We start from the raw sequence: 27,331 nt of genomic DNA on the forward strand, positions 1-27,331 counted from the left end.
TTTGGAAAGTAACCGAAAACATTACTTTCATACAGTATATCAAAAACGATTTACATAAAACTTGAAAATAGCTAAAAATAAACATCGAAAAATGCAATTAATAAACCCGAAAAAACAGAAGCCCTAGGTATATGCGGCAGAGAAACCAGCAAAATGTAGCAAACCTGTACTCCGAATGATTACCACAAACATTTGGAGTCACCTGCTTATTGAAGCTTTTTGAATAACTGATTGGATAAAAAGAAGACTCCTATTGCACAGCAGTGTAATCCATTCCAGGTTTTACTACCAGCCCCAGTGTCTCTAGCTAACAAGCTCAGGTGTGTCTGATTATTAAAGACACACCTGAGCTTGTTAGCTAGACACACTGGGGGCTGATCAAGCTGGTAGTAAAACCTGGAATGGATTACACTGCTGTGCAACAGGAGTCTTATTTCCAACCCTGCAGTCAATGACTCTGCTCTCTCCTATCCGTGCAGATCCTGACCTCGCTGGACCGCGACGTTTACTGTCGGAAACACAAACTGAGACAGAAGCTGGAGCAAGCCATTAACCTGATGTCCGGCAGCAGCTGAGGTTAGGAGCGGTCACTGCGAGACTGACCTACAGCAAAGTGCCATACAACACGACTTGAGAGGAGACTGGAGACCGAGAGGAGAGAGGTCTGGGCTGTAGAGAAGATCATGTGGGCCCAACTTGGGTTTCTCACCTGGGCTCTGAAAACAAAGGACTGTTTCATACAGACGGACCTCTTTGGGAATGAAGCAGACTTTTGGGGAGGTTGGACGTCAACGGACACAAGCATTGATGGACAGCGGTTGTTTTTAAGAGGAGAAATGTGTCCACATTTGATGCCGTCTCCAGGCTATTTGTTTTGGGTGTGGGGAGAAGTGCAAGGGAATTAAATTATATATATAAAAAAGCAAAGCAGTCATTCAGTTGAAATTAAATTGTCATTTTTGTGGTGAATATATATAATCGATGGATGATCAATAGGGTTTGTAGTGGTACCAGAAATTCTCTATAAAGTTGCACTATACCTAGTTTTATATATTGAATTTAACAAATATTTGTAAAAAAAATAATAATAATCAAAATCTCAACCAAGATTCAATGTCAAATACCCGGCCAGCAGAAAACATAAATTGAAACAATATTGTGGCCGTCTCCGACTAACACAACCATTGAAAAAGAAGAATCAAAATGTATGTGGTTTGCAAAAAAAACATAATCAGAAGTAAATCAAACATATTATTGAGACAGTTAATGTAACAAAATGTATGTCAGTTTAATGGGGAAAATATTGAAGCGTGCAGCCAGCAGGTTCGGCAATTTAAAACCAGAGGTTTAAAACATCAAGCTTTTAGGTGGGTTTCTGGTTCCACTGTAGTGACCTGCGAAAAGCGCCTTTTTAAAAACTTGAATACGGGCCCACAGGTGACCCCTGAATACATGAATTATATGGGGGTCCCCTGTTTTTGTGTGGCTAGTTATATGGGCAACCAGTAGCCCCTAAACGTTGCCTGTTTTGAAGTATGTGTTTTCTTTGCCGTCCATCAAAACCCAACGAGCTCCATTCATTTATAGAAGATTTTTCTTTGGTTACAAAATGGATTTGAGGAAGTAGCCTTTTTTCTTTGTTGCTTGTTCCTGCTGGCGGAGTTGTGTTTTGCAGAAGAAGTCTGCTAATGGTGGTGAATGTGAGTGAATAGAAAGCATCGCCCTCGCTAGCGGTGGAATTGCGATCGTCCAATATAAGGACAGCATTCTTGTATCTTAATCATTGTGGACAGTAAGTTTTTTTTGGGGGGGGGGTAATATTGGAGGTGCTTGTCAGCTGGTGTTGGGGGATGAAAGTAAATTGTTTTTCTGAACAGCAGAAAGAAATGTTACAAAATGGAAAACACAATTATGAGGAGAGCAGGGCAATCGGGAAAGGATTCTGGTAACGTTTTGGGGGGGAATGGCTGCTGTCTTTCAAGAATCCAGCGCGCTTGTATGTGTCTGTCGATAAGGAATCTTTCTGCGTTAGACTGTGAACTTTGTGGTCGTGTTTGTCACAGTTTACACAGTGAGCAGGCTGCAAAATACCATCCGGCCTGTCACTGAATTGCAGCGATTATGTTTTTTTTTTTGAAAGAGTAAATGGTACGCCCCCCCCCATGACTCATTTCCCTCTGTGGTGTTCAGTTCTGTGCCATAGGCGATAGCTTGTAATGTTGCAATAGGAGTTGTTTTGGTGCCTTGGAATGAATGCATAGCTGAAATGTCAAGCCCCGGTTTTAAACTTGTAAATAAGGATGTAGAGCGGCCCGTGTGGATCACAGCCATACGTTGTTTTGATGGAAGGTGTTTGTCTGTGTGCCGCGACTAGTTGAATTTTGTCTTTGTTTGAAAAAGTGCACTATTTAAGAATCAATTCTGGGTTCTATCTGAACTGCATTTAGACAGCAGGTTTATGGTTGAAGACATCGCTGTGGTTTCCAATCTGTTTCACGGGCGTTTTTAAAATGTTACAGAATTTTTTTTTTGTTTGCAAATTTCTGAAAAAATAAAACATGGAATTTATAGATTTGATTTTCTGAGCAAAAGCTGTAATGTATTTGTTTGTTCTTCCTACACACCTGGCTCCATTTTTTATCCTTTGTAATTTATTGTTTTGAGTTGTGGGAAATAATTCATGGCAGTGTGCGCGCCACACACTGGACTGTTCTGTATATATTTGCATTTTTTTTTTATTTGGTCTGAATGGTTTTTGAAGTTGGGGGGGGGGAGAGAAAACATGGTATTTTGTCCTGAATGTTCTGAGCAGATTACAGCACTAATGTAATGACTAATAAATGGCCATAATAAAATAGAGTTTTCAAAAAGATTGTCGGTCTAATTGTATTTAATGTTGAAGTGAAACACAGTTGTGAGTGGTTTAAGCTGAGAGGACAGGAAGCCACGGAAGATCATTTTTGAAGGGTGCACTGGCTGCCTTGTCCCATTGGGATGATGAGGAAGTTGGCAATACGTTCAAGCCTGGTCAGTTTGTGAAGTGGCGGCCTTTGTTTCAGGAGATAAATGGCGTCCAGTGGGAAATGAGTTTTCAAAACAATACAAAGTGGAGCTGGTTCCTGGTGTTTACGAGGTAAATCAATGGGGTTTTTTTTTTTTGCTTACACACTTGCAGCAGATGCCCTACAAGAAAACACACAAACCAATGTATACAGTTGGATTTTTACTGGAGCAATCGAAGGAAGGTACCTTTTGTATGAGTGATACAGCAATGTGTATGAAAGCTTACCCTTCTAGCAAGAGAGTTTATGGGGGGGGGGGGGGGATGATTTTGCAAAATGATGTTTATTAGCAGGATTTAAACAGCACACTGATTTCTAATGGTTGACATGTCATGTTCTACACTCTCTCGACTTTTCTTAGAGTGAATTCCATTCTTTGTTCAAAGTTCGTTTTGGACTTTGTTGCCATGGCAACAATGTGTAAAAATAAGCTGTGGGTATATCAATCAAAAGGCAACATGAGTACTCAAGCAACATCTGAATTACAAAGAAAGTCTGAAATGTGGTTAGATACTGGGTAACATAAATGAAGAACCTCATGAGTTTTCATTTATAAGAAAAATGTTCAGAATAGAGCAGTGGCCTAGTGTAACCACTAAATGGCTGTTTACAGATGATAGTTGACTGACGCGAAAAAAAAAAAAAAAAAATACTACATTCAACAACACACAATTATTGTGAAGTGGACATGTTCAACTGCAAAACGAGTTCGGGTCTTTTGCAAAAATAAAGTCGGTACAATTAAATACACACACACCGGTTAAACGCCAAACTGAGCCGTCTAAAAAAAAAAATCAAACAGATGTGGCAAAACGAAATTTTGGTAAGTCAGTAAGTATTTTCATATACTCAACAAGTCTTGTTTGACGACAGTCCTCGTCTGCAGAAGGAATCTGCGCATGCGCAGTGCCGTCCAAACGCCATGACACGCACGTCAAAAAAAAAAGTGCACCCCTTCCCCCGTACAAATAACTTTAGAAAAATATTGCACCAAACAAAACGGAATTCTGTGCAACTCGCGTACAAAAACAACCGGTGCATCAGTCTGTGGTAACTATCTAACCTAACCGCGTCTTTCTGTACAGACGCAGCAGAAGTTATTCGTAATAATTCACTTTATATAAATAAAAAAAAAAAAACACTCCACTCCACACAGTCACTTAGCACTACAAAACGAGCCCAGGTTCTTCAAGGAAGATAAAAAAAAAGCTACAAAACCATAACTTATGGGGGGGGGGGGGGGGAACAGTAAAATTCGCGTTGGTTCGATCACTTACAAACGGGCGTCATCTGCGATGGGGAAGATCGACGCGTTGTATCAAATACAAAACAATAGTGTTCGTGCAAAGCGGGTGAAATGCATCAATCTGAACTCGAGGGGGGAAGTATGATCCAATCTGACGAGGTGTATTCGGATGGACGCGCTAAGAGTTCGGCTGAATCGTATCACGCACGTTTCACTTAACTGGAATATCTGGCAGCTGACCAACTCTGTTAAACAAAAAAAAGCCACTAGTACTCTATAAAACAACACTTGCAGGAAAGGCATTTTTCGAGTTTGTTACAAACCAGTACCCTGCTTCAGAAAGACCTGCACATTTTGTATAATAACGACGCTGTCAACCTAAACTGGCCCAGTTACTGCCTGTTTTTTCACCTCGTTCGGGATGCTATTTGGGATAGATAATGCTCGTTGCTTTAATGAGAATGCTTACCATTTCCTTTGGAGAAGCGTAAATGAAACGATAATTTATCCACTTCAAACCACCGCTGTGGGAAAAAAAATTAACAAGGTGGAACACATGCAACAAACTGATCCTTGCAATTCACGAACATTTTCACAGGTCTGCCTCTTACCTGCACATGCACAAACCAAAGCTCCCGTTCGTGTCTAAAAACAGACAATATGTCAATGAACCCGCAGACACATCTATTCAACGCAATTCGCTTCCAAAACAAACAAAAAAATAACACGACAGCTTACCATTTTAGTGGGAGACATGCCCGCCATCAAACGCAGTCTGCACTTCAAAAAACGAGCCGCGACTACCATGAAAAAAAGTTAGAATATACAACCGAGACAAAAATGACTGATTCAAATTACAAACTAAGAAAAAAAACAAGCAAACTTACTGTCACAGTTGCACTAGTTTGATGAAACGCGCCGTTTAAACTTCAAACCAGCCTGTAAAAATAAAGAAACACAAAAGTTAAATATAGAACAGACAAAAAAAATGCCTCATTCAAATCACTTCCAAATAAAAAAAAAAAAGTGCCATTATTACGCTCAGAGAAGTTGAATCAAACGCGCCCTTTCAACTTCAAAACGAGTCTCGGTCCTTCTGGGTATTAAAAAAAAAAGTTAACATAGATTCGTTGAATTCAACAACAAAATGGAGAAAGAACACCACTTACCATTTTCGGTGCCCAGTTCAACATTTCGTGCAGTGCAGTTTGTCCATGTGCGGGCAAACGCCAAGTTTCTTGTCTTGAACTCGAAGAGAAACAAAGTGTTGTTAAGCGACCCTACCCGCTGACCGAGTTTCCGCTGTTCCAAAATCAAACCTCATTTTCATAACACATTCAAACACCGCAAAACTAACCTCGCTTCCCGAAATCCCCAAACACGCTTTCCTTCCGACAGCGTTCAAGCATTTTGCGGCGCATTTCTCTTCTCAGCCTGCAACTTCCCCCGGAGCTCCGTTCACCCGTGGCACACTCCACAGCCCCTCCGGCTCGAATGAACTCGAGAGAGTCAGAACTGGGCGTGTTTATCCACGGGGCTTCGAACGCACCTGACCGAGGGGGCGGGGCTGGAGTACCTGCGCACTCACCTGGGCGTGTTTATCCACGGGGCTTCGAACGCACCTGACCGAGGGGGCGGGGCTGGAGTACCTGCGCACTCACCTGGGCGTGTTTATCCACGGGGCTTCGAACGCGCCTGACCGAGGGGGCGGGGCTGGAGTACCTGCGCACTCACCTGGGCGTGTTTATCCACGGGGCTTCGAACGCACCTGACCGAGGGGGCGGGGCTGGAGTACCTGCGCACTCACCTGGGCGTGTTTATCCACGGGGCTTCGAACGCACCTGACCGAGGGGGCGGGGCTGGAGTACCTGCGCACTCACCTGGGCGTGTTTATCCACGGGGCTTCGAACGCACCTGACCGAGGGGGCGGGGCTGGAGTACCTGCGCACTCACCTGGGCGTGTTTATCCACGGGGCTTCGAACGCACCTGACCGAGGGGGCGGGGCTGGAGTACCTGCGCACTCACCTGGGCGTGTTTATCCACGGGGCTTCGAACGCGCCTGACCGAGGGGGCGGGGCTGGAGTACCTGCGCACTCACCTGGGCGTGTTTATCCACGGGGCTTCGAACGCGCCTGACCGAGGGGGCGGGGCTGGAGTACCTGCGCACTCACCTGACTCCACCAGACTCCTCAACTCTTTCACGACGCCTCCTGGACTTTATCAGCATTGCACTTTCCCCACAGAGCCCCTGCTGGTGTTCTGAAAGTTTGCAAAATGGCCCATTTTATTTAATTGTTTATTAGTATTTTAATTGCTGCCAATTAACTCTATCATCCTTTTTTGCCCCTTTTGAGGTAACCGCCCGAAAAACGACGATTACCCCAAAAATGCCGACGCGGTAGAGAACGGGCCACCGTGTAAAACTCACCACACCCCGTTCGGGCCGACGCGAGCAATGGCTCTTGTCAACCTTCCCGAAGCATGTTGGCGAGAGACTTTGGGTTTCACGTCACCAGACCCTACCTGGATTCGAAACCTGTCTCGAAACCGCGCAGAGTATAGTTTACACCTGTGATCAATCGCCCAAAGCCTCACGCCACCGTGCCGGCGATGCTCCAGCGCGATTTTTAAATATTTCAATGGCACAAACAGGGCTGCTACATCACATAATGTCTAACTGCTAGCCACTTAAAATCGCAAGAAATGAAATTAAAAAATAATAATAATGCAAGTCAAAAACCAGTGTTTGTGTTTAAATGATTCTGTTATAAAATGATTAGTTAGGTTCCCAGAACGGTAAAGAGTAATCCATCAAACCACAACAGCTCAACACGTAGCTCGCTATTAGTTAATATAAAAACTCCCGGGTTCAAATCCTTGCGTGTGTGAACTTTTTTTCATTTTTTTTTTTTTTTTACTTCACTAAAACTTTAAATACAAATATATATTTCTTAAAAAAACGCGTTTACAACGCACAGACTACCTTCTAATTATACACGTCGTTTTTAATTCTAGTGATGCGCACTTGAATCGTTATCCAAGAAAAATCCATCTACCCATTCTACACTGCTGGGGAAAAAACGCGAGCAGGATTATATTGCACAGCGGACAGAACCTCGAACTTCAATGCTAGCGATCCGGGTTCAATTCCCACCAGTTATTTTTTTTATATAGATACATCCTATTTATTATACAACGGTTTAACACCAATCTCAGTGTCTGTACTGGTAAAAGGCAGTCTGTCTATCGCACGGTCGACAGAAGCATCACTTTAATCACAAACTCCAAAATATACTACACCCCATAGCGTGCCCCTCGCTGTAATTATATTTCTCGATAAGAGAAATACTTTTAGGACGTGGTATCTTTCCGGTCTTTTTAAGAGTATGTGATTAAACATTTTTGAAGCCGTCGTGTTTTTGAAGGTAGTGTTGTCATAGTTACCATTATTTGTATTATTAATTGCATTATTAAATGTCAGACTGAGCATTCTAAGAATATGCAAATATGTTATGTAAATATCCCTTACCAAACAAGAGTTTTTTTCTATCCAAAACTAAAGCTTACTGAAAAAAATTACATATGTATATGTACACAATACTTTTTGATTAAAAGATTATTATTATTATTTATTTCTTAGCAGACGCCCTTATCCAGGGCGACTTACAGTTAGACTCAACTACAGCAGGTTGTAAAATATAGCTACAGCCAAAAGTTTCGCTTCACCTAGAACTTTAGACATAGTAAAAAAAGAAACTATATGAACATCATCACTTTTATTTAACATCATGTAATCAAAGAAACTACAAAATGATATCGCAAAAAAAAAAAGTCTACCGGAAGCCATGACACAGTATTTTTCCATTTTTGTCAGTTAAGTATCTGGAAAACTCCAAAGCTGTGTGCAATTCAATATGTTAACAAGGGAACATTATTCAGCAGCTTTCATTGGACTCTATGAAGCTGAGGGAGTTCATTCTATATAGAGGGTGTGTGATTCAATATGTTAACAAGGGAACATTATTCAGCAGCTTTCACTGGACTCTATGAAGCTGAGTGAGTTCGTTCTATAGGGCGAGGCAAAACATTTGCCCCTGTACTTACAAGAATGCAGCGACGTTGATCGCCCACCGCAGTGGCAAAATCAAACAAGTGACATGAAAGACTCCTGGAAACCCCTGCAACACTGGCGAACTGCTTGAAAAATTCATCTCAGCGTCTCTTCAACACTATTCACTGTAAAGTCCCAAGGTGTTACTTACCAGTGTAAGAGAACACGCTATAAGCATGATGCCAGACCATGTTTCAATTCTTAACACCCATTTATTAGTTCCAGATACCCACATTACAATCTACATTGAACATGATTGTTTAGATACACTATCAGCAGAGATTGGCAGTTCATCAGCTTATCCCTCAGACTGATACATGGATGATCTGGAGGTACTGGGGGCTTCTCTGACTGTGTCACTTTTATAACAGAAATGAGATACCCAGCTGTTACTCCAAGTATTTTACAAGGACATTGTGGCTATTTTTTTTTTTTAATCACATTCACTCTGTATCTGCCAAAGTCATCTCCAGCAAACTGGTTTAACATCACCACTTTCCTTCTTTCTTTCTCTCTTTCTTTCGTGTTAAAAAAAAACACCAAACTTAAATGCTCCCCATCGAATTTCAATCTTCTTGTAAATGCCACTGCAATGCCAGTGATTTATATGTCGCCTTGAGACGTCATTTCATTTTTATTTTTTTCCTTTGCTGAATAAGCAGGGCTAGAACTCTCTCCTGAATCTATTATTGATGAGGAAGTCTCTGCCTGGCAATTAAACCCCACCCCCCCTCCCCCCTCCCCCCACCCCTGCCCCCGATGAGCCCCCTCTCTCCTCTCGGCACCACTCCAAGACAATTACTAGCCCACTGCAAGGCTATTTGGCCACAGTAAATGTGCAGTCTCCCACAGTGTGCCATGTTTTTTAACAAGCTTAATTTAATGTGTGCCTATGCTTTACCAGACCTCTCTGTGCTTTACAATGCTTCCCTATGCTTTACCAGACCTCTCTGTGCTTTACAATGCTTCCCTATGCTTTACCACACCTCTCTGTGCTTTACAATGCTTCCCTATGCTTTACCAGACCTCTCTGTGCTTTACAATGCTTCCCTATGCTTTACCAGACCTCTCTGTGCTTTACAATGCTTCCCTATGCTTTACCGTACCTCTCTGTGCTTTACAATGCTCCCCTATGCTTTACCAGACCTCTCTGTGCTTTAGCATGCTTTAACTGGACTCCTCTGCATTCTTCTTCAAAAACATGTGTTTCTTTCAAAACTGCACCTTTGGGACCTATATAATATAACAAATAAAAGCGTGCATGTCAATGGATGTAGAAAATATCTTTAAAAACCCACTATCCACAATCCATCATTCTCATCTCAACCCAGCTGGATCAGTATTCAGCAACTACAGTTATGAGAACACCCCGTTGCTTCTGTGGTTGTGATTTGTTGCGAGTATGAAATTGAACCACTGGAACTGAAAATCTTGAAAAATGGTAAAAATAGGGAAATAAGTGATTGTCTAATTTAATCGATGACTTTAATAGCCACACATGCAATTAATTCCAAACAGTAAGAGAAAAGGAACACAGAGCCACAAATGGTAAAATGCAGGAGACTTTTTAGAAGTTGTTTAAGATGCCTGATTGAAGCACAAAGCGGTCTGACGTTTTCACACACGAGAGCCTAGTGTTTCTGTATCACTGATTACTGAGCAGAAATTGAAATTCTCACACCCAGGGGTTTTCATGCAGGCAGGTATATAAAGGATATCAATGACAGATCTTGAGGAGTTTTAAGATAGTGCCCACAAAAATACAATTCCCAGTGTTGAATTATTTCTGATTTGCTTTACAAGTGTACATTAAAAGCCCTCCCCCTCAAACCGAGATGTGATTTTCGCTTTGAAAAACGAGCCGTCTCGTCTCTCTGTCCTGTCCACTTATCTCCCGGCACATTTCAGATGTCTAGGGGTTGTCAGAGTGGGGAGGATGGATGAGGGAGCGTGGGGGGTGGTGTGCATCTTTCTGTCGTCGCGAGCTAATTCAATCAAAAACCACGGACAGCGCCTGCTTCTTTAAAACCACTTTAGGAAATGAAATACCTTTGCTTGTTCCGATCAACCCCCCCATTACCAATCACTAGTAAATGCATCGCTGCTGTAGATAATCACACTCCGTAAAAAGCACCCCACACTGTCGCTGCTTGACGTTTGCAAGGATTTCACTGGAAGCTGTTTGGAATGTATTTGAATGTGTACCACCTACCGTCTTCTAAAACGTCCCCATAGTAAAAGCATAGCAACGTTTGAAATCACAGTGAAAGCATGGCAAAGCAGAGGCAAGCATTGTAAAGCACAGAGAGGTCTGGTAAAGCATAGGGAAGCATTGTAAAGCACAGAGAGGTCTGGTAAAGCATAGGGAAGCATTGTAAAGCACAGAGAGGTGTGGTAAAGCATAGGGAAGCATTGTAAAGCACAGAGAGGTCTGGTAAAGCATAGGGAAGCATTGTAAAGCACAGAGAGGTCTGGTAAAGCATAGGGAAGCATTGTAAAGCACAGAGAGGTCTGGTAAAGCATAGGGAAGCATTGTAAAGCACAGAGAGGTCTGGTAAAGCATAGGGAAGCATTGTAAAGCACAGAGAGGTGTGGTAAAGCATAGGGAAGCATTGTAAAGCACATAGAGGTCTGGTAAAGCATAGGGAAGCATTGTAAAGTACAGAGAGGTCTGGTAAAGCATAGGGAAGCATTGTAAAGCACAGAGAGGTCTGGTAAAGCATAGGGAAGCATTGTAAAGCACAGAGAGGTCTGGTAAAGCATAGGGAAGCATTGTAAAGCACAGAGAGGTCTGGTAAAGCATAGGGAAGCATTGTAAAGCACAGAGAGGTCTGGTAAAGCATAGGGAAGCATTGTAAAGCACAGAGAGGTCTGGTAAAGCATAGGGAAGCATTGTAAAGCACAGAGAGGTCTGGTAAAGCACAGGGAAGCATTGTAAAGCACAGAGAGGTGTGGTAAAGCATAGGGAAGCATTGTAAAGCACAGAGAGGTGTGGTAAAGCATAGGGAAGCATTGTAAAGCACAGAGAGGTCTGGTAAAGCATAGGGAAGCATTGTAAAGCACAGAGAGGTCTGGTAAAAAAAAAACCCCACAGAATTTCTATCTAGCCATGCAAAAAAAAAAAATGCCAGAATCATTTGAGTGATCTTAAGCACTTCAAGACGTGGGATGTTAATCCATTGAGGATTTCGATCCTGATGACACTCGTTCAAGCTCTTCCCAGACATGCTCGATTGGATTGCGAGCAGGGGATTGTGGGAGCCATGGAAGAGGCCTCTCTAGTCACAACTCTGACACAGCCTGGGCGAATTATCATCTTGAAAGTAGCCATCAGGTTTCTGCATTGCTGGGTGGATCCAATACATTAGTTGTTCTTGGAGACAGACAATAGCCATGCCTATCATTTTGTTCCTCCTGCCAAAGTAATCGAGGGACCCTGGGTATACCAGGAGCCCACACTAGGGCCATGCCACACCCAATCTGGGTAGACGGATCGTAATAAAAAGGCCAGGTCGTGTGTACAGTATGTGAAACACAGTATTCACGTTTCAGCTACCAAGGTATTAAGCAGACGGGATGTCTGCTTAATTGATCTTGCCAGCTGAAGAAGACTGATTTGCGAGGGATATTTCCTGGCATTTCCAAGTGCTTCTGCTGGTTAGACCCTGATGGATCAAGTCAATGGATGTATACACTGGGCTTGTCTCATTCATCACAGTCACGGGTTCCACGCACCACTAATTCATCATGAGCATCCCTTTAGACTAATGGCTTCATATGCAGTCCAGTCCATGGAGACCTGGCTATTTAATGCTTACAGTTTTATGGGCGCTTCCCATTTTAAAAGACTATAAATTTGCACAGTAATGTTGCAAGGTTTTTTTTTGTTTGTTTGTTTGTTAGTTTGTTTCCCCCCACACAGTTACGCTATGCGTTGGTTTAATTAAGTTTCATTTAGTGTTTCTGAATTCAGGGATGATTTTCACATGCTTTACCAGACCTCTCTGTGCTTTACAATGCTTCCCTGTGCTTTACCAGACCTCTCTGTGCTTTACAATGCTTCCCTATGCTTTACCAGACCTCTCTGTGCTTTACAATGCTTCCCTATGCTTTACCAGACCTCTCTGTGCTTTACAATGCTTCCCTATGCTTTACCAGACCTCTCTGTGCTTTACAATGCTTCCCTATGCTTTACCAGACCTCTCTGTGCTTTACAATGCTTCCCTATGCTTTACCAGACCTCTCTGTGCTTTACAATGCTTCCCTATGCTTTACCAGACCTCTCTGTGCTTTACAATGCTTCCCTATGCTTTACCAGACCTCTCTGTGCTTTACAATGCTTCCCTGTGCTTTACCAGACCTCTCTGTGCTTTACAATGCTTCCCTATGCTTTACCAGACCTCTCTGTGCTTTACAGTGCTTCCCTGTGCTTTACCAGACCTCTCTGTGCTTTACAATGCTTCCCTATGCTTTACCAGACCTCTCTGTGCTTTACAATGCTTCCCTATGCTTTACCAGACCTCTCTGTGCTTTACAATGCTTCCCTATGCTTTACCAGACCTCTCTGTGCTTTACAATGCTTCCCTGTGCTTTACCAGACCTCTCTGTGCTTTACAATGCTTCCCTATGCTTTACCAGACCTCTCTGTGCTTTACAATGCTTCCCTATGCTTTACCAGACCTCTCTGTGCTTTACAATGCTTCCCTATGCTTTACCACACCTCTCTGTGCTTTACAATGCTTCCCTATGCTTTACCAGACCTCCCTGTGCTTTACAATGCTTCCCTATGCTTTACCAGACCTCTCTGTGCTTTACAATGCTTCCCTATGCTTTACCGTGCTTTCACTGTGCTTTATTACACATTGCTGTGCTTTTACTGCAGGAAACTTTTAAAAGGGTTAGTTTTTTTTTTCCCTGATATTCTTTACTGTACCTCTCTAGGCTTTACAAATTATTTTGTTATTTTACATTGCAATGGATGTAATCTTTCATTTGTATGACCTGTAGGGCTTTGCTAGGTTAATCACAAAGGCTTTCTGCAAAAAAACACACACAAAAATATATATATATTTTTACCGCTGTTCTGGGAAACTTGAACTCTGTGGTACATCATTCAGAACGCGTCATAAAAAAAAGGACAAAGACTGCTGTAGCATTTTGTCAGCGTAATGTAAAAATCCACAAAAGGGCAGAATTTATTCTTGGATAATAACTTCCTAATCCCAGAAGAGACAGATTAAAGGGAGTGCGTATCATTAACACGCCAGATTCATCTCAAGCAGCTGGATTTCCATTCGCCTTTAAAAAAAAAAAAGAGCCCCCAGTCTGCTTTCATTTCCCTGGCTCATCAGACGCCTTTCATGTTAGAAACTTTTCTAATAATTGAAACCATCAAAGCATCCGACCCTAATCCCAGCCTCCTCTAGTTTGTTCATTCAAAGAATGAAAAGGCTCTTAAGTTAATGTGCTTAGCGTTTGCTCAGACACGTTAAGGATATCTGGGTGAATTCTCTGAGAAGGTCACTGCTCATCTGTTTAAGGGCACTTCGCAACTCTGTCGTTCGTTTGCAGGGATTACACTGAATGTATTTTAATATGTACACCCTACCACCTTTTAAATGCTGCCCACAGTAAAAGCACAGCAAAGTGTAAAGCACAGTGAAAGCATAGGGAAGCATTGTAAAGCACAGAGAGGTCTGGTAAAGCATAGGGAAGCATTGTAAAGCACAGAGAGGTGTGGTAAAGCATAGGGAAGCATTGTAAAGCACAGAGAGGTCTGGTAAAGCATAGGGAAGCATTGTAAAGCACAGAGAGGTCTGGTAAAGCATAGGGAAGCATTGTAAAGCACAGAGAGGTCTGGTAAAGCATAGGGAAGCATTGTAAAGCACAGAGAGGCATGGTAAAGCATAGGGAAGCATTGTAAAGCATTGTAAAGCACAGAGAGGTCTGGTAAAGCATAGGGAAGCATAGGGAAGCATTGTAAAGCACAGAGAGGTGTGGTAAAGCATAGGGAAGCATTGTAAAGCATTGTAAAGCACAGAGAGGTCTGGTAAAGCATAGGGAAGCATTGTAAAGCACAGAGAGGTCTGGTAAAGCATAGGGAAGCATTGTAAAGCACAGAGAGGTCTGGTATTATTATTATTATTTATTTCTTAGCAGACGCCCTTATCCAGGGCGACTTACAATTGTTACAAGATATCACATTATACATTATTTTACATTATACAGATATCACATTATTTTACATACAATTACCCATTTATACAGTTGGGTTTTTACTGGAGCAATCTAGGTAAAGTACCTTGCTCAAGGGTACAACAGCAGTGTCTCCCACTGGGGATTGAACCCACAACCCTCCGGTCAAGAGTCCAGAGCCCTAACCACTACTCCACACTGCTCTCCTGGTAAAGCATAGGGAAGCATTGTAAAGCACAGAGAGGTGTGGTAAAGCATAGGGAAGCATTGTAAAGCACAGAGAGGTCTGGTAAAGCATAGGGAAGCATTGTAAAGCACAGAGAGGTCTGGTAAAGCATAGGGAAGCATTGTAAAGCACAGAGAGGTCTGGGAAAGCATATTAAAAAACAAACCATGCTAAACTAACCCTTATAAAAGTTCCCTATAGTAAAAGCACAGCACTGTGTAATAACGCACAGTGAAAGCACGGTAAAGCATAGGGAAGCACAGAGTCGTGTGGTAAAGCATATCAAAAAAAAAAAAAGAGAGAAACTGTTGTCAACTATGGAAAAAGCATTATCGTTTACAAGGGACCCTATTGGTATGCAATTTCACATTTACTGAAGCTCAGCCAATAGATATGAGGCAGGGTTGCGGGTGTCTCTACCATTAAGACCTACCTGTTAAGTGTGGGGTGCAGGGGGGGAGGAACTCATGCAGTTTAGGGAGCAAGTGTTCACATCCAGGCAGCGCCAAGTTGCTAATCGTCTCTGGGGGTTCTGCAGGAAGCGTTGCGTCTGCACCCCTGCGGGTCACGAAGGTCACCTCACCCAGTGGCGACGACCAACAACGGATTTCAAAGGCCGTCCCCACTGCAGACGGCCTGTTCTGGAGTTGCACCCCAATGCAATACAATGCAATACATCTACCCTGCAGGAATTGGAAACTGGTCCTCATCAGTGGTTCATCCCTCAAGCCACAGCCCTGTATTGGTGTCGCAGTGTAACGGCAGGTGAATCAGTCCCATTGCGGTCCTGCACGGTTTGCTATGCTATAGCACAAGGAGAAACCGCCCCTGCTGGTTTTTGCCTCCTAACCCAGCGCCAGAGCCAATGTTCCTCGGGGGGGGGGGGGGGGGGGGTGTCCCTGTTGAAAACAACCACAGACGCTCCGATCATTATTGATTTGGCTTTTATTGAGCTCAATTAAACATCTATTCTTGCTAGACTAAAGCACTTCTGTTTGCATTTCGATGTGTTTGTCGATTGCACCTCTACAAAGAAAACAGTAACATCAAAGCAGCGAGACTTCTAAAAAGATCAAATCTGGTTCATTTGTGAAACTTCCAAGTGCTATTTTCCTGCAGACAGCCCCTCCCTTTCTAAAGCCCCAATCTCCCCCCCCCCTCGGTCCCTTGTCACACTAACGCAGGATTTCTATAATCGCTTAATACTTGTGATTTGATCTGCACCGCTTACAAAAGGCAAAGACATTTCTCCCCAGTTTAAACCGGGACGGATTTAGCGAACTCGAGTCGTCTGCGTGAAACTGATAACGAAAGCAAGCACTCCAGTTTTGTTTTTTTTTCGGGGGGTGGGGGGGCAAAAAAATAGAAACAGCTGATGAAACGCTGTCAACAGGGGCTGCCATGTGGTTCTATGAGCCTGCCAGGCGTTTAAATATTGTGGCCACGTCTTCAAAGCGCTTTAATGAACTTCTGAAATCGTGTTAACGTTACAATATACAAATGAGTCGTTCGGTTCTAGTTTTAAACAAGGCACTTCTACCTCATTCCAAAAATAGGAGTTCATTAACGGCTGGAGAAAAAAAAAAACGCGTTGAAAAATATTACTAGCCTCCTTCTGAAACTTTTGCACTCTGATTTTTCCAGCTATGTGCTACACCAGTGCTGTCTAACCTATGGGGCTAAAGGGACCCTAGTTGAGAGTGTTCAATTCTCATGTATTCTTTGCTTCGTCAGATGTGTCACACAAGGAGCGCAGGAGAAAACACACACTCAACTTCATTAGCGGTCTAGCCTCAAGAACTGCATGAACAATTCCTGTTACACGAACACAAAGAGACTTTTTCAGGAACAGCGGCTTGAAACCTGGTTCCAGGAGACCACCGGGAGACCTAGTTTGAGGTTCGCTGTATCAAACCCCAAGTCTCCCTGCCTGGTGTGCCGTGCAGTGACCTGAAACCTAGTCTACAGTAACCAAGCTCCAATGTGAGTTTGTAACCCTGCTCAAACTCCTGGCCCCTGATCATTTCAATAATAATAATAATAATAATAATAATAATAATAATAATAACACTAGACTTCATTGAGGGGAGCTCTGAACCCTAGAACCCTGGGTGCAGCAGCAGCAGCAGCAGGGCTAGTGTGAGTTTGTAATCCTGCTCAAACTCCTGGCTCCTGATCATTTCAATATTAATAATAATAATACAAGACTTCATTGAGGGGAGCTCTGAACCCCAGGACTGGGTGCAGCAGCAGCAGCAGCAGGGCTAGTGTGAGTTTGTAACCCTGCTCAAACTCCTGGCCCCTGATCATTTCAATAATAATAATAATAATAATAATAATAATAATAATAATAATAGACTTAATTGAGGGGAGCTCTGAACCCCAGGACTGGGTGCAGCCGCAGCAGCAGCAGCAGCAGCAGCAGGGCTAGTGTGAGTTTCTAACCCTGCTCAAACTCCTGGCTCCTGATCATTTCAATATTAATAATAATAATACAAGACTTCATTGAGGAGAGTTCTGAACCCCAGGACTGGGTGCACAGAAGCAGGGCTAGTGTGAGTTTGTAACCCTGCTCAAACTCCTGGCTCCTGATCATTTCAATATTAATAATAATAATACAAGACTTCATTGAGGGGAGCTCTGAACCCCAGGACTGGGTGCAGCAGCAGCAGCAGCAGCAGGGCTAGTGTGAGTTTCTAACCCTGCTCAAACTCCTGGCTCCTGATCATTTCAATATTAATAATAATAATACTAGACTTCATTGAGGGGAGCTCTGAACCCCAGGACTGGGTGCAGCAGCAGCAGCAGGGCTAGTGTGAGTTTCTAACCCTGCTCAAACTCCTGGCTCCTGATCATTTCAATATTATTAATAATAATAATACAAGACTTCATTGAGGGGAGCTCTGAACCCCAGGACTGGGTGCAGCAGCAGCAGCAGCAGGGATAGTGTGAGTTTGTAACCCTGCTCAAACTCCTGGCTCCTTATCATTTCACTATTAATAATACTAGACTTCATTGAGGGGAGCTCTGAACCCCAGGACTGGGTGCGGCAGCAGCAGCAGGGCTAGTGTGTTTCAAGCCCTGCTCTTCTCTTCATGTAGATAAAGACAGAGTGAGAGTGCCACCTGCTGAGTCAGTGAGACACTGCAGCACTGCCGCAGGGACACACATTCTGGCAGAAGGAGCAGCATTAGCTCTCCCTTCATGGCATTGGTGTGTAATTGCATCACATCACAGTGGAGCCTCAATGTCTCAATGCAAAACGTTTGGCCATGGCTGTATATGCGTCTGCACTGGTATTGCACCAGTAGCCCCCACTGATTCCCAGTCTCACACCAGTTTGTTTCCTCTCTTGCAGGACAGAGTCGGTGGCCGAGAAGATGCTGACAAACTGGTTCACTTTCCTGCTGCACAGATTCCTCAAGGTGTGCAGGCTTTTGAAATTCACGCTCCTGTCTTTGCACAGACACTGCCGGCCACTTTATTAGGGCATGTCTACCACGATTTGCCATCTGAATTAGAAGCGTGCCAAGTAGATTGATCATGTGAAAAGCGGGTCTGTGTTAATCTGCTGAACCTTAACTGGGGAAAGCGCCCCCTTACTTGCGTAGTTTACTGGAGAACTCTGTTTCGCTGTACAATTTAAGATCCAGTGATTTTATTACATGTCAGTTTGCAGCAGCCACTGGAAAGAGTTTAAACAAAACTTCAGACGATTCATATCTGAGGCTGCTTTGAGCCGCAGGGTCGACTCGTTGCTGACTGACCCCCGTGCCATCTGTGGTGGTGTGACTGTGTCAACGAGAACGTGTTCTCAATTGACTCATCTGGATAAACAAAGGCTTTGTTGATCTGCCAGTTTGTTTCAATTGCCAAACGCTTTCTAACCACAAAGCAATTTTGGAAATGTAAACTAAGGGGGAAATGGAGCCATAGGATCTATATTACCTGTTTAAAACATAATATTTTAACCTTTATGCATAGATAGATAGATAGATAGATAGATAGATAGATAGATAGATAGATAGATAGATAGATAGATATGTGCATTTATATTGGTTTTTATAAAAACACAGAAGGCTAAAAAAAAATCAACAAAACTTAAGTCATAAAACATTTAAAGCCTGAGTTTATACTGCAAGTCACTATAGAGTTCAAAACGTTAAATACTGTATTTTTATTATTATTATTATTCTCTCTTATTTGAATTTGCTCTTAATTTACCACAGACTTTATTGTATTTCATAACTGCTCTTATCTGTAATGTGATATTTTATAATGTGATATTTTGTAACAGCTGTTGTCTCCCTGGATAAGGGCGTCTGCTAATAAATAATAATAATAATAATAATAATAATAATAATTCATTCCTTTACAGTGTTTATGTCACGTCTATAAACACACGGATATGCTGCCCTCTAGTTGTATGTATCGTGTTTAAATACAAATACATCGTAAAGTAGGCATTTAAAAACGTTTCTGAGGAGCAGACAGATAGTATTATATTTGTGGTGCCATTTCACAGCGCATCTATTGCGCATTATTAATCGAATTTACACAATTAATAACAGGTAAAAAAAATAAAAATAAGACAGTTTGATGAAGTAATTACCTTAAATAAAATCCCTTTCCGACTGAAACGAAGCAGGGGTGTTTTTCCAAACTGCGAAACGTAGAAATAATCGGTTTTTAACGCAAATACTGTAAATTTTTTTTTCAAAAAGAAGAATTTGCAACCGTTTGACCTTTTTTTTTGTCGACGGAGGCACACAGCTGGGGACGATATTGCTAATCACTGAATCCTTGTCCGTTGTTGTCTTGGCAACTGATTTCACGGCTGGGGGGCTGGGGGGTGGACAAAACAATGTCAAAAATGTTATTTTTAAACACCTTTGAGCGTCTGTATCCGTCGACAAATTTCAGTTTACAATACGTAGTGGTAAGACACTGTTGACAGTTTGTTTAAATTAATCAATTACAAGCGTAGCTCTAATGCGTTATATCGTTTTTTATTACATTTTTTTTAAAAAAATTTCCTCACAGAAATATAGCTGTTGCCTCTACGCTTAGCAAAGGTTTCGCGGTTAATTTTGCGCGGTAATTTGGCAGTGTCGCCATATCGTTTTGTAGTCTCCGCCGTGGTTAGTTTTTAGTACGCTTTACCATAACTCCTGGGGTTTTTACAATGATTTATCCTTTACCATGCGTTCACTAAACTTTATTAAATTCTAATAATACTTATACTAATACGACTAATAATAATAATAATAATAATAATAATAATAATCGTTTTTAGGTGCTGGAAAGTAAACTAGAGAAGCGGCTATCAAATAGTGTGTTATTAATTAACGTGATTACATGACTTGTGATACACGGTTTGCAACTTCACAGTTGATCTGTTTTGTTTCAAGTTATTAATTAAACTCCTACTAGACGCCAGACGCATTAAAATAATAATCTAAGATCTTAAAATGGGATCTGAGTGAAAGAGGGTAAACTGCACTGGCTGCCCTTATAAAACCTAAAGACGTTTTTTAAGAAAAGTTAAAAAAAACAACACACCCCTTTAAAGCGAGACTAGTCAAAAATGCTGTTAGAGGGAAGAAGATGGTCTTTCAGTGGCAGGCGGTGCTGTGCTGTCAATGAGAGCCTTTGTGACGTTTCCTGGAGATCAGCCTGATTTCACATGGCAAACACATAGTAATTACATGTGTACTTGTTATTATTATTTATTATTATTTATTTCTTAGCAGACACCCTTTTCCAGGGCGACTTACAATTGTTACAAGGTATCACATTATACATTATTTCACATTATACAGATATCACATTATTTTTACATACAATTACCCATTTATACAGTTGGTTTTTTACTGGAGCAATCTAGGTAAAGGACCTTGCTCAAGGGTACAACAGCAGTGTCACCCCACCTGGGATTGAACCCACGACCCTCTGGTCAAGAGTCCAAAGCCCTAACCACTACTCCACACTGCTGCCCAAAAATCTGATGTAATGCGAGTGCAAATATATTTCTTTACAGTCGTATTCCACAAATCAATAACTTTGAGACGAACGAGAAGCAGCAGGAACGTTAATCAATTATGTATTGTTTTATTTTTATATAGAGTTACACATACAGCACTTGCAATACATTTCAATAAAAACATGTCTTGTTCATCGAATAGGGGCAGTTACAGTTATAATCGTGCTATTAGAAATTAGTTTACCACGTAATTGATTGCTTGCAGTTCAACCCAAGCGTTATCATTATTCCTGTGTTTTTCGACCACTTTTAAGTGACCCTGTTTGTTTGAAATAAATTGATGTTCTCTAGTATGTTTCTGTATTTGTACCTGTGATTATTGATTGGGTTATTTACAATAAACACAGTAAAATGTGTGTAGCTGTTTTCAGTAATTTGTTAGGATAACTGTAGTTACAATGGAAATTTACAGCAGCGCAATTGTAATTGAACTAACTAGTACTGTAAATGTAACTAATTACAATTTCAGTCATTTTCATTAGAATTATACTTCACCGCAGGTCTGATTCAAAGCGTACACTATTGACTCCAATCAAGATTACAGAAACAACAGCTGAATATTTAATAGTCTTTTTTTGCTGCCCCCTTAACATCTTATGATCTTGGTAATAATTGAGTGAAGCATCGATAACTCAAACACTGTGCTTATCTTTGTTACGATGATAGTTGATCTCAGGGGCTCCTGTGCATTTCTGACTGTCTGCCATAGACACATGTAATACAGACGTTGATTAACCATCTTAATAGAAGTAAAGGTCAATCTACAATTACTACACAGTTTTATACATCACTGATTTAACACTGGTTCACATGGTTTTGTCGTTTTTTTTGAAGGCTGGCGATGTCTTCAGATGGAGCTAGCTGGAATACAAATGGAGAAAGCTTATTTTATGAAAAATTAAACCTTTGCCCACGTGCATCATGATTATCAAGCCAGCACGACCCCCCGCGGTGTTTCTATGGAAACGGAAAATCTTTTTCTGAAAACAACATTTACTGTTTCACTCCCTGGGAAAAAAAACGCCCTCCAAAAAAATAAATGAAAGAATTCTACTGAAAATTAACTGTCAAATATTAAAGTATGTGCTAAGCTTTAATAAGGACAACTTTTCTAAGGATTAGTTTACCATGGTTTGTTTTTTAATATGCATTACCAGACCTCTCTGTGCTTTACAATGCTTCCCTATGCTTTACCATACCTCCCTGTGCTTTACAATGCTTCCCTATGCTTTACCAGACCTCTCTGTGCTTTACAATGCTTCCCTATGCTTTACCAGACCTCCCTGTGCTTTACAATGCTTCCCTATGCTTTACCACACCTCTCTGTGCTTTACAATGCTTCCCTATGCTTTACCAGACCTCTCTGTGCTTTACAATGCTTCCCTATGCTTTACCAGACCTCTCTGTGCTTTACAATGCTTCCCTATGCTTTACCAGACCTCTCTGTGCTTTACAATGCTTCCCTATGCTTTACCAGACCTCTCTGTGCTTTACAATGCTTCCCTATGCTTTACCAGACCTCCCTGTGCTTTACAATGCTTCCCTATGCTTTACCAGACCTCTCTGTGCTTTACAATGCTTCCCTATGCTTTACCACACCTCTCTGTGCTTTACAATGCTTCCCTATGCTTTACCATGCTTTTACCTGCTCCGCTCTCCTCCTCTTGTGTTTCCTCAGCTCTGGACTGCGTTTTCTTACTCAGGTGACGCACGATGACTGCGGCATTGAAAGCACGCTGCAGAACACAAGCACAAGAACCAAAGAGGGACGGGAATGAAGTCTTTAAAATCTTAAAAAGGGGGGTTGACATAGTATTGAAAATAGCTTACAGATTTGAAGAAAAATCTTTTTTTTTTTTAATTGAAAAAACCTGGATAAATTAATTGAAAAAAATGGATAAAACCGCTATGCAATCGGAGTCTTATTGCCATCCCTGACATATAGATGTTGTTCTGTATGTCATACTTCCAATTCAGAGCAATTTACACGATTTGGTCGACATGAACTCACCTTCCACTGACTCTTGGCGAAGTTCTTCTGAATCTGTTCGCTCACTGAGACGTGAATATTCTTCTCGAGGGCAGTGTCACCTGATATCCTACAGGGGTCAAAGGGCAAGGTTTGTCATCCTGCAGCACTGCACTTAAAAGTGATCTAGCGCCCCCTTCAAAAGGGGGAACGGCCGTAATGTTGCTGGTGCAAATAAGAGGTATCAAATTAGATTCTCAAACCTTGGTTGAAAACACATTTAAAAGGAGGCTTGCTGGTCCAGTGGTTAGAGAAAGGGGTTTGTTACCAGGAGGTTCCAGGTTCAAATCCCGGCTCAGCCACTGACTCCCTGTGTGTGACTCTGAGCGAGTCGCTTCACCTCCTTGTGCTACGTCCTTCGCATGAGGCGTAAAACAAACGAGCTCCTATTGGAAGCAACTCTGCAGCAGCAGTTGTTCGATGCATAGCTCACCCCCCTAGTCTCTGTAAGTCGCTTTGGATAAAAACGTCTGCTAAATTACTAATTAATAATAATAATAATGTTGGTTATGGTATTAATATTTGTTTTTTATTTTCATTATTCTTACCATGGGTGCTGTAATGCCTGCTCAGAAGTGTAACGCTTTTCTGGGTCCTTCTGCAACAAGTGACTAATGAAATCTTTGGCTGGAGGGTTGAAAAAAGTCGCACACCAAAGTTAGAAACTGAGCACAATCACTCAACCATGCGTGCAATGCAACCAGATAGGCGCTCCTACAAGCAGCATGCTGGTCACAGATAAGGCAAAATTACTGAACCAACAAATCTATCCAGACAAAGGCGAGGCAGATTTCAAAGCAAGTGCGGGCAATTTTACTAGAAACATTTTAGTTTTAAACAAAGCACAGGGCTTGTTGTATGAAAAAAAATTCTGTAGTATGCTTCTGTACTCGTGCCTGCGACTGTTATTGCTTGGGTTATATAGAATAAACATGTTAAGCTGTGTGCTGGTTTAAGTTTAGTGTGATTCTAATTGTAAGTACTGCAGCATGATTTGAATTGTAATTGTCAGCTACAATTGTAGCTCTGAAGCTGCTCTCGAATAACTTACCAGATTCTGAGATGTCATCCCAGTACGGCGAGTCGAATGCATACTCTGCCTTCACAATCTGCTTGTACAGCTCCATGTCATTTTCGTCGTAAAAGGGCGGGTAGCCACACAGGCTAAAAGAGACAAAACCACACACAACGGAAATGGTTTAAGACCGCAAACCCCTAGGAGGCTGTGTGGTCCAGTGGTTAAAGAAACGGGCTTGTAACCAGGAGGTCCCCGGTTCAAATCCCACCTCAGCCACTGACTCATTGTGTGACCCTGACTTAACCTCCTTGTGCTCCGTCTTTCGGGTGAGACGTAGTTGTAAGTGACTCTGCAGCTGATGCATAGTTCACACACCCTAGTCTCTGTAAGTCGCCTTGGATAAAGGCGCCTGCTAAATAAATAAATAAAAACGATAATAAAATAAAATAATAAATTAAAACGAATTCCTGCTGTGTTCATCCATGTTCCTTTGTAAAGAACGATGTTGATCACATGCATAAGGTGTGAGAAGTGTTAATTTGTGAGCATGCCTTCTACATGTTAATTTGTGAGCATGCCTTCTACATGTGATACAGCAAACCAAAGTGGCTTCTGTTCACACTTTATGGGGGTCTGTGACACTAAAAAAAAAAAAAAAAGCAGGTTTTTCTATTCTAAATCCCTGGGCTGGGTGAGAAAACAGAGCGTCGTCAATAACGAGGGACAGTTGGTAGCTCCATCTGCACAAATACTAAAGCCAGGTTTCCTTACAGAATATAGGCGATGACTCCCACTGCCCAGCAGTCCACCGCCTTCCCATAAGTCTTCTGTTCCAACAGCTCTGGAGCTGAAAGTAAATAAACAGAGACGCAGGGGTGAATGGAAAGAAACAGCGCCCTCTCTGGTTGCAGATCGACAATGCCACACTTGGTTATTATTATTATTATTATTATTATTATTATTATTATTTATTTCTTAGCAGACGCCCTTATCCAGTGCGATTTACAATTTTACAAGATATCACATTATTTTTACATACAATTCCCCATTTATACAGTTGGGTTTTTACTGGAGCAATCTAGGTAAAGTACCTTGCTCAAGGGTACAGCAGCAGTGTCCCCCACCTGGGATTGAACCCACGACCCTCCCTTTTTGGCTGTCGCTTGTGGGCAAATTTCCCTTCTTATTGACCCCTGTCCCCTGGAGGTGTAGTTTTTGGGTCCTCACCTACATAAGCAGGTGTCCCGCATGCAGTGGACAGCAGTCCCTGGTCCTCCATTTTGGACAGTCCAAAATCACTGATGACAATTTTGGAGTCTTCGAATGCAGTGTCATACAGCAAGTTCTCAGGCTTAAAACAGAGATACAAACAAAAGAGTACAGAGATACAGCTCTGGCCAAAAGTGTTGCATCCTCCCCCTATAGAATGAACTCATTTTGCTCCATAAAGTCGAATGAAACCTGCTGAATAATGTCACGTTAATATATTGAAATACATTTTTGTCATACACAAAGCTTATAACTTTTGCATCCTGAACCATTTGAAAAAAAAGGCACAATACCACAGTAGTGATGTCAAAAAGAGATAATTCCTCTAGAGGAAAATCATACTTGAACTCTGACCCATTCGACTCCTCAGACCATCGCTTTCAATTCAAATACAAAATGTCTCGTTTTCAGTCGACAGCACCCACAGCACAGAACTGTTCATTAAATGATCAAACAAAATGAGAATATGTTTTAAAAAAAAACCCTTCACGGTTGCTTGGTTACGCTGTCCATACCTTGAGGTCCCTGTGGACGATGCCCATGTTGTGAAGGTAGAGCACCGCGTCCAGAACCTGTCCAACCACACTACTGGCGTCTTTCTCCGTGTACGTCCCACGAACCAGGATTCGATCCAGCAGCTCGCCTCCGGTCACCCTGCCCACGAACACGGGAAAAATCAAACTGAGGGAACATAAAATCTCCTTTTTCAGGAACAGCGGCTTGAAACTTGATTTCAGGAAGCCTAGTTTGAAGACACAGAGGCATCGTGCTCCCAACTTTACAGCATCATTTTCTGTTAACCTCAGAGAAACTAAATTACAGTTACATCAGTTATATCGTTTATTATTAGCGTGCATGTGGTGAGGGATGAATTCATATTCACAACCTGGCCATTTTATTTATTTCTTCAAACGTTTAGTTCACAGCTAGTTTTGAATCCACTAGACCTAGATCATAATTGATAAATCGTTTACCATTTGTGACAAATGGTCTACCAAGATTATTATTATTATTTATTTCTTAGCAGACGCCCTTATCCAGGGCGACTTACAATTGTTACAACATATCACATTATTTTTTACATACAATTACCCATTTATACAGTTGGGTTTTTACTGGAGCAATCTAGGTAAAGTACCTTGCTCAAGGGTACAGCAGCAGTGTCCCCCACCTGGGATTGAACCCACGACCCTCCCTTTTTGGCTGTCGCTTGTGGGCAAATTTCCCTTCTTATTGACCCCTGTCCCCTGGAGGTGTAGTTTTTGGGTCCTCACCTACATAAGCAGGTGTCCCGCATGCAGTGGACAGCAGTCCCTGGTCCTCCATTTTGGACAGTCCAAAATCACTGATGACAATTTTGGAGTCTTCGAATGCAGTGTCATACAGCAAGTTCTCAGGCTTAAAACAGAGGACACCTGGGATTGAACCCACGACCCTCCGGTCAAGAGTCCAATACTGTATTACTATTATGGCTTCAGGTAAACTTTTGCCAATATAATTTTGTAGTTTCTTTGATTAAATGATGTTAAATAAAACATCTAAATTATGTTCACATACTTTGTTTTTATTTTTAATTATGTCTCGATCTTAAAATTCTAGGTGATGCAAAATGTTAAGAAAGGGGTAGTAAGCAGCTTTGCAGCTGTTTTGAATGTTTCTTTACCACAAGAGTATAGTTTTATTATATAAAACTGTTGGTTTTGATTTTGCGACAATCACAAAAGCGACGCACAACAGCGAACAAAAACAAAATGAACATTTTAGGGGTGCAATAATATCCTTTCCGTTCTTCATCCATTTAAAAATAATCAATATCGGGATATTTGGGAGACTGATCCCAGAGGCAGCACCCCAGTAATGTATATAAAATAGTGCTAGGGATTATCTCCATAGCAACCGCTGAGCATCCCGAAGGGTACTCACAGCGTCATCACGAGATAGAGCTCTGCCGGGGTTTCGTAGATCTCTTCAAGGGAGACGATGTTGTCGTGTTTGATTCTGCAAGCAAACAAAGACAGAAAATTGCTTTTAAAAGAATTCAACAACAGGAGATTCTTTCACAGTTGTGAAGCAGGTGGCTTAGAGTCTTTTTCTCACAACCAGCCAAATAAGACGTCTACTTGCGATCGCT

At 41.9% G+C, this 27,331-nt stretch overlaps 2 protein-coding genes and 1 long non-coding RNA gene across 9 annotated transcripts in view; 1 reads left to right on the plus strand and 2 right to left on the minus strand.

The window, feature by feature from the left end:
- Positions 1-1,085, plus strand: part of LOC117404327 (plexin A3) — a 91,530-nt gene extending 90,445 nt beyond the window's left edge. For all 4 annotated transcript variants that reach the window (XM_059017479.1, XM_059017481.1, XM_059017480.1 and 1 more), the window contains one exon: positions 480-1,085. In XM_059017479.1, coding sequence (XP_058873462.1) covers positions 480-575 — 96 coding nt within the window. In that variant the 3' untranslated portion in view covers positions 576-1,085. The remainder of the gene's footprint in view (positions 1-479) is intronic.
- A 3,282-nt stretch (positions 1,086-4,367) lies between these two features.
- Positions 4,368-5,248, minus strand: LOC131724739 (uncharacterized). The gene is made up of 3 exons (XR_009320310.1): positions 5,196-5,248; positions 4,920-5,108; positions 4,368-4,832 (listed from the first exon to the last, which is right to left on the minus strand). It is a non-coding gene; the product is annotated as an uncharacterized LOC131724739 (long non-coding RNA).
- A 15,680-nt stretch (positions 5,249-20,928) lies between these two features.
- Positions 20,929-27,331, minus strand: part of pnck (pregnancy up-regulated nonubiquitous CaM kinase) — a 29,739-nt gene continuing 23,336 nt past the window's right edge. For all 4 annotated transcript variants that reach the window (XM_059017485.1, XM_059017487.1, XM_034006918.3 and 1 more), the window contains 9 exons: positions 27,124-27,198; positions 25,716-25,854; positions 25,159-25,282; positions 24,703-24,778; positions 23,965-24,077; positions 23,462-23,540; positions 22,896-22,983; positions 22,530-22,620; positions 20,929-21,745 (listed from right to left, as the gene is read on the minus strand). In XM_059017485.1, coding sequence (XP_058873468.1) covers positions 21,732-21,745; positions 22,530-22,620; positions 22,896-22,983; positions 23,462-23,540; positions 23,965-24,077; positions 24,703-24,778; positions 25,159-25,282; positions 25,716-25,854; positions 27,124-27,198 — 799 coding nt within the window. In that variant the 3' untranslated portion in view covers positions 20,929-21,731. The remainder of the gene's footprint in view (positions 21,746-22,529; positions 22,621-22,895; positions 22,984-23,461; positions 23,541-23,964; positions 24,078-24,702; positions 24,779-25,158; positions 25,283-25,715; positions 25,855-27,123; positions 27,199-27,331) is intronic.

The sequence above is a fragment of the Acipenser ruthenus genome, chromosome 56, assembly GCF_902713425.1.
Source record: "Acipenser ruthenus chromosome 56, fAciRut3.2 maternal haplotype, whole genome shotgun sequence".
NCBI lineage: Eukaryota > Metazoa > Chordata > Actinopteri > Acipenseriformes > Acipenseridae > Acipenser > Acipenser ruthenus.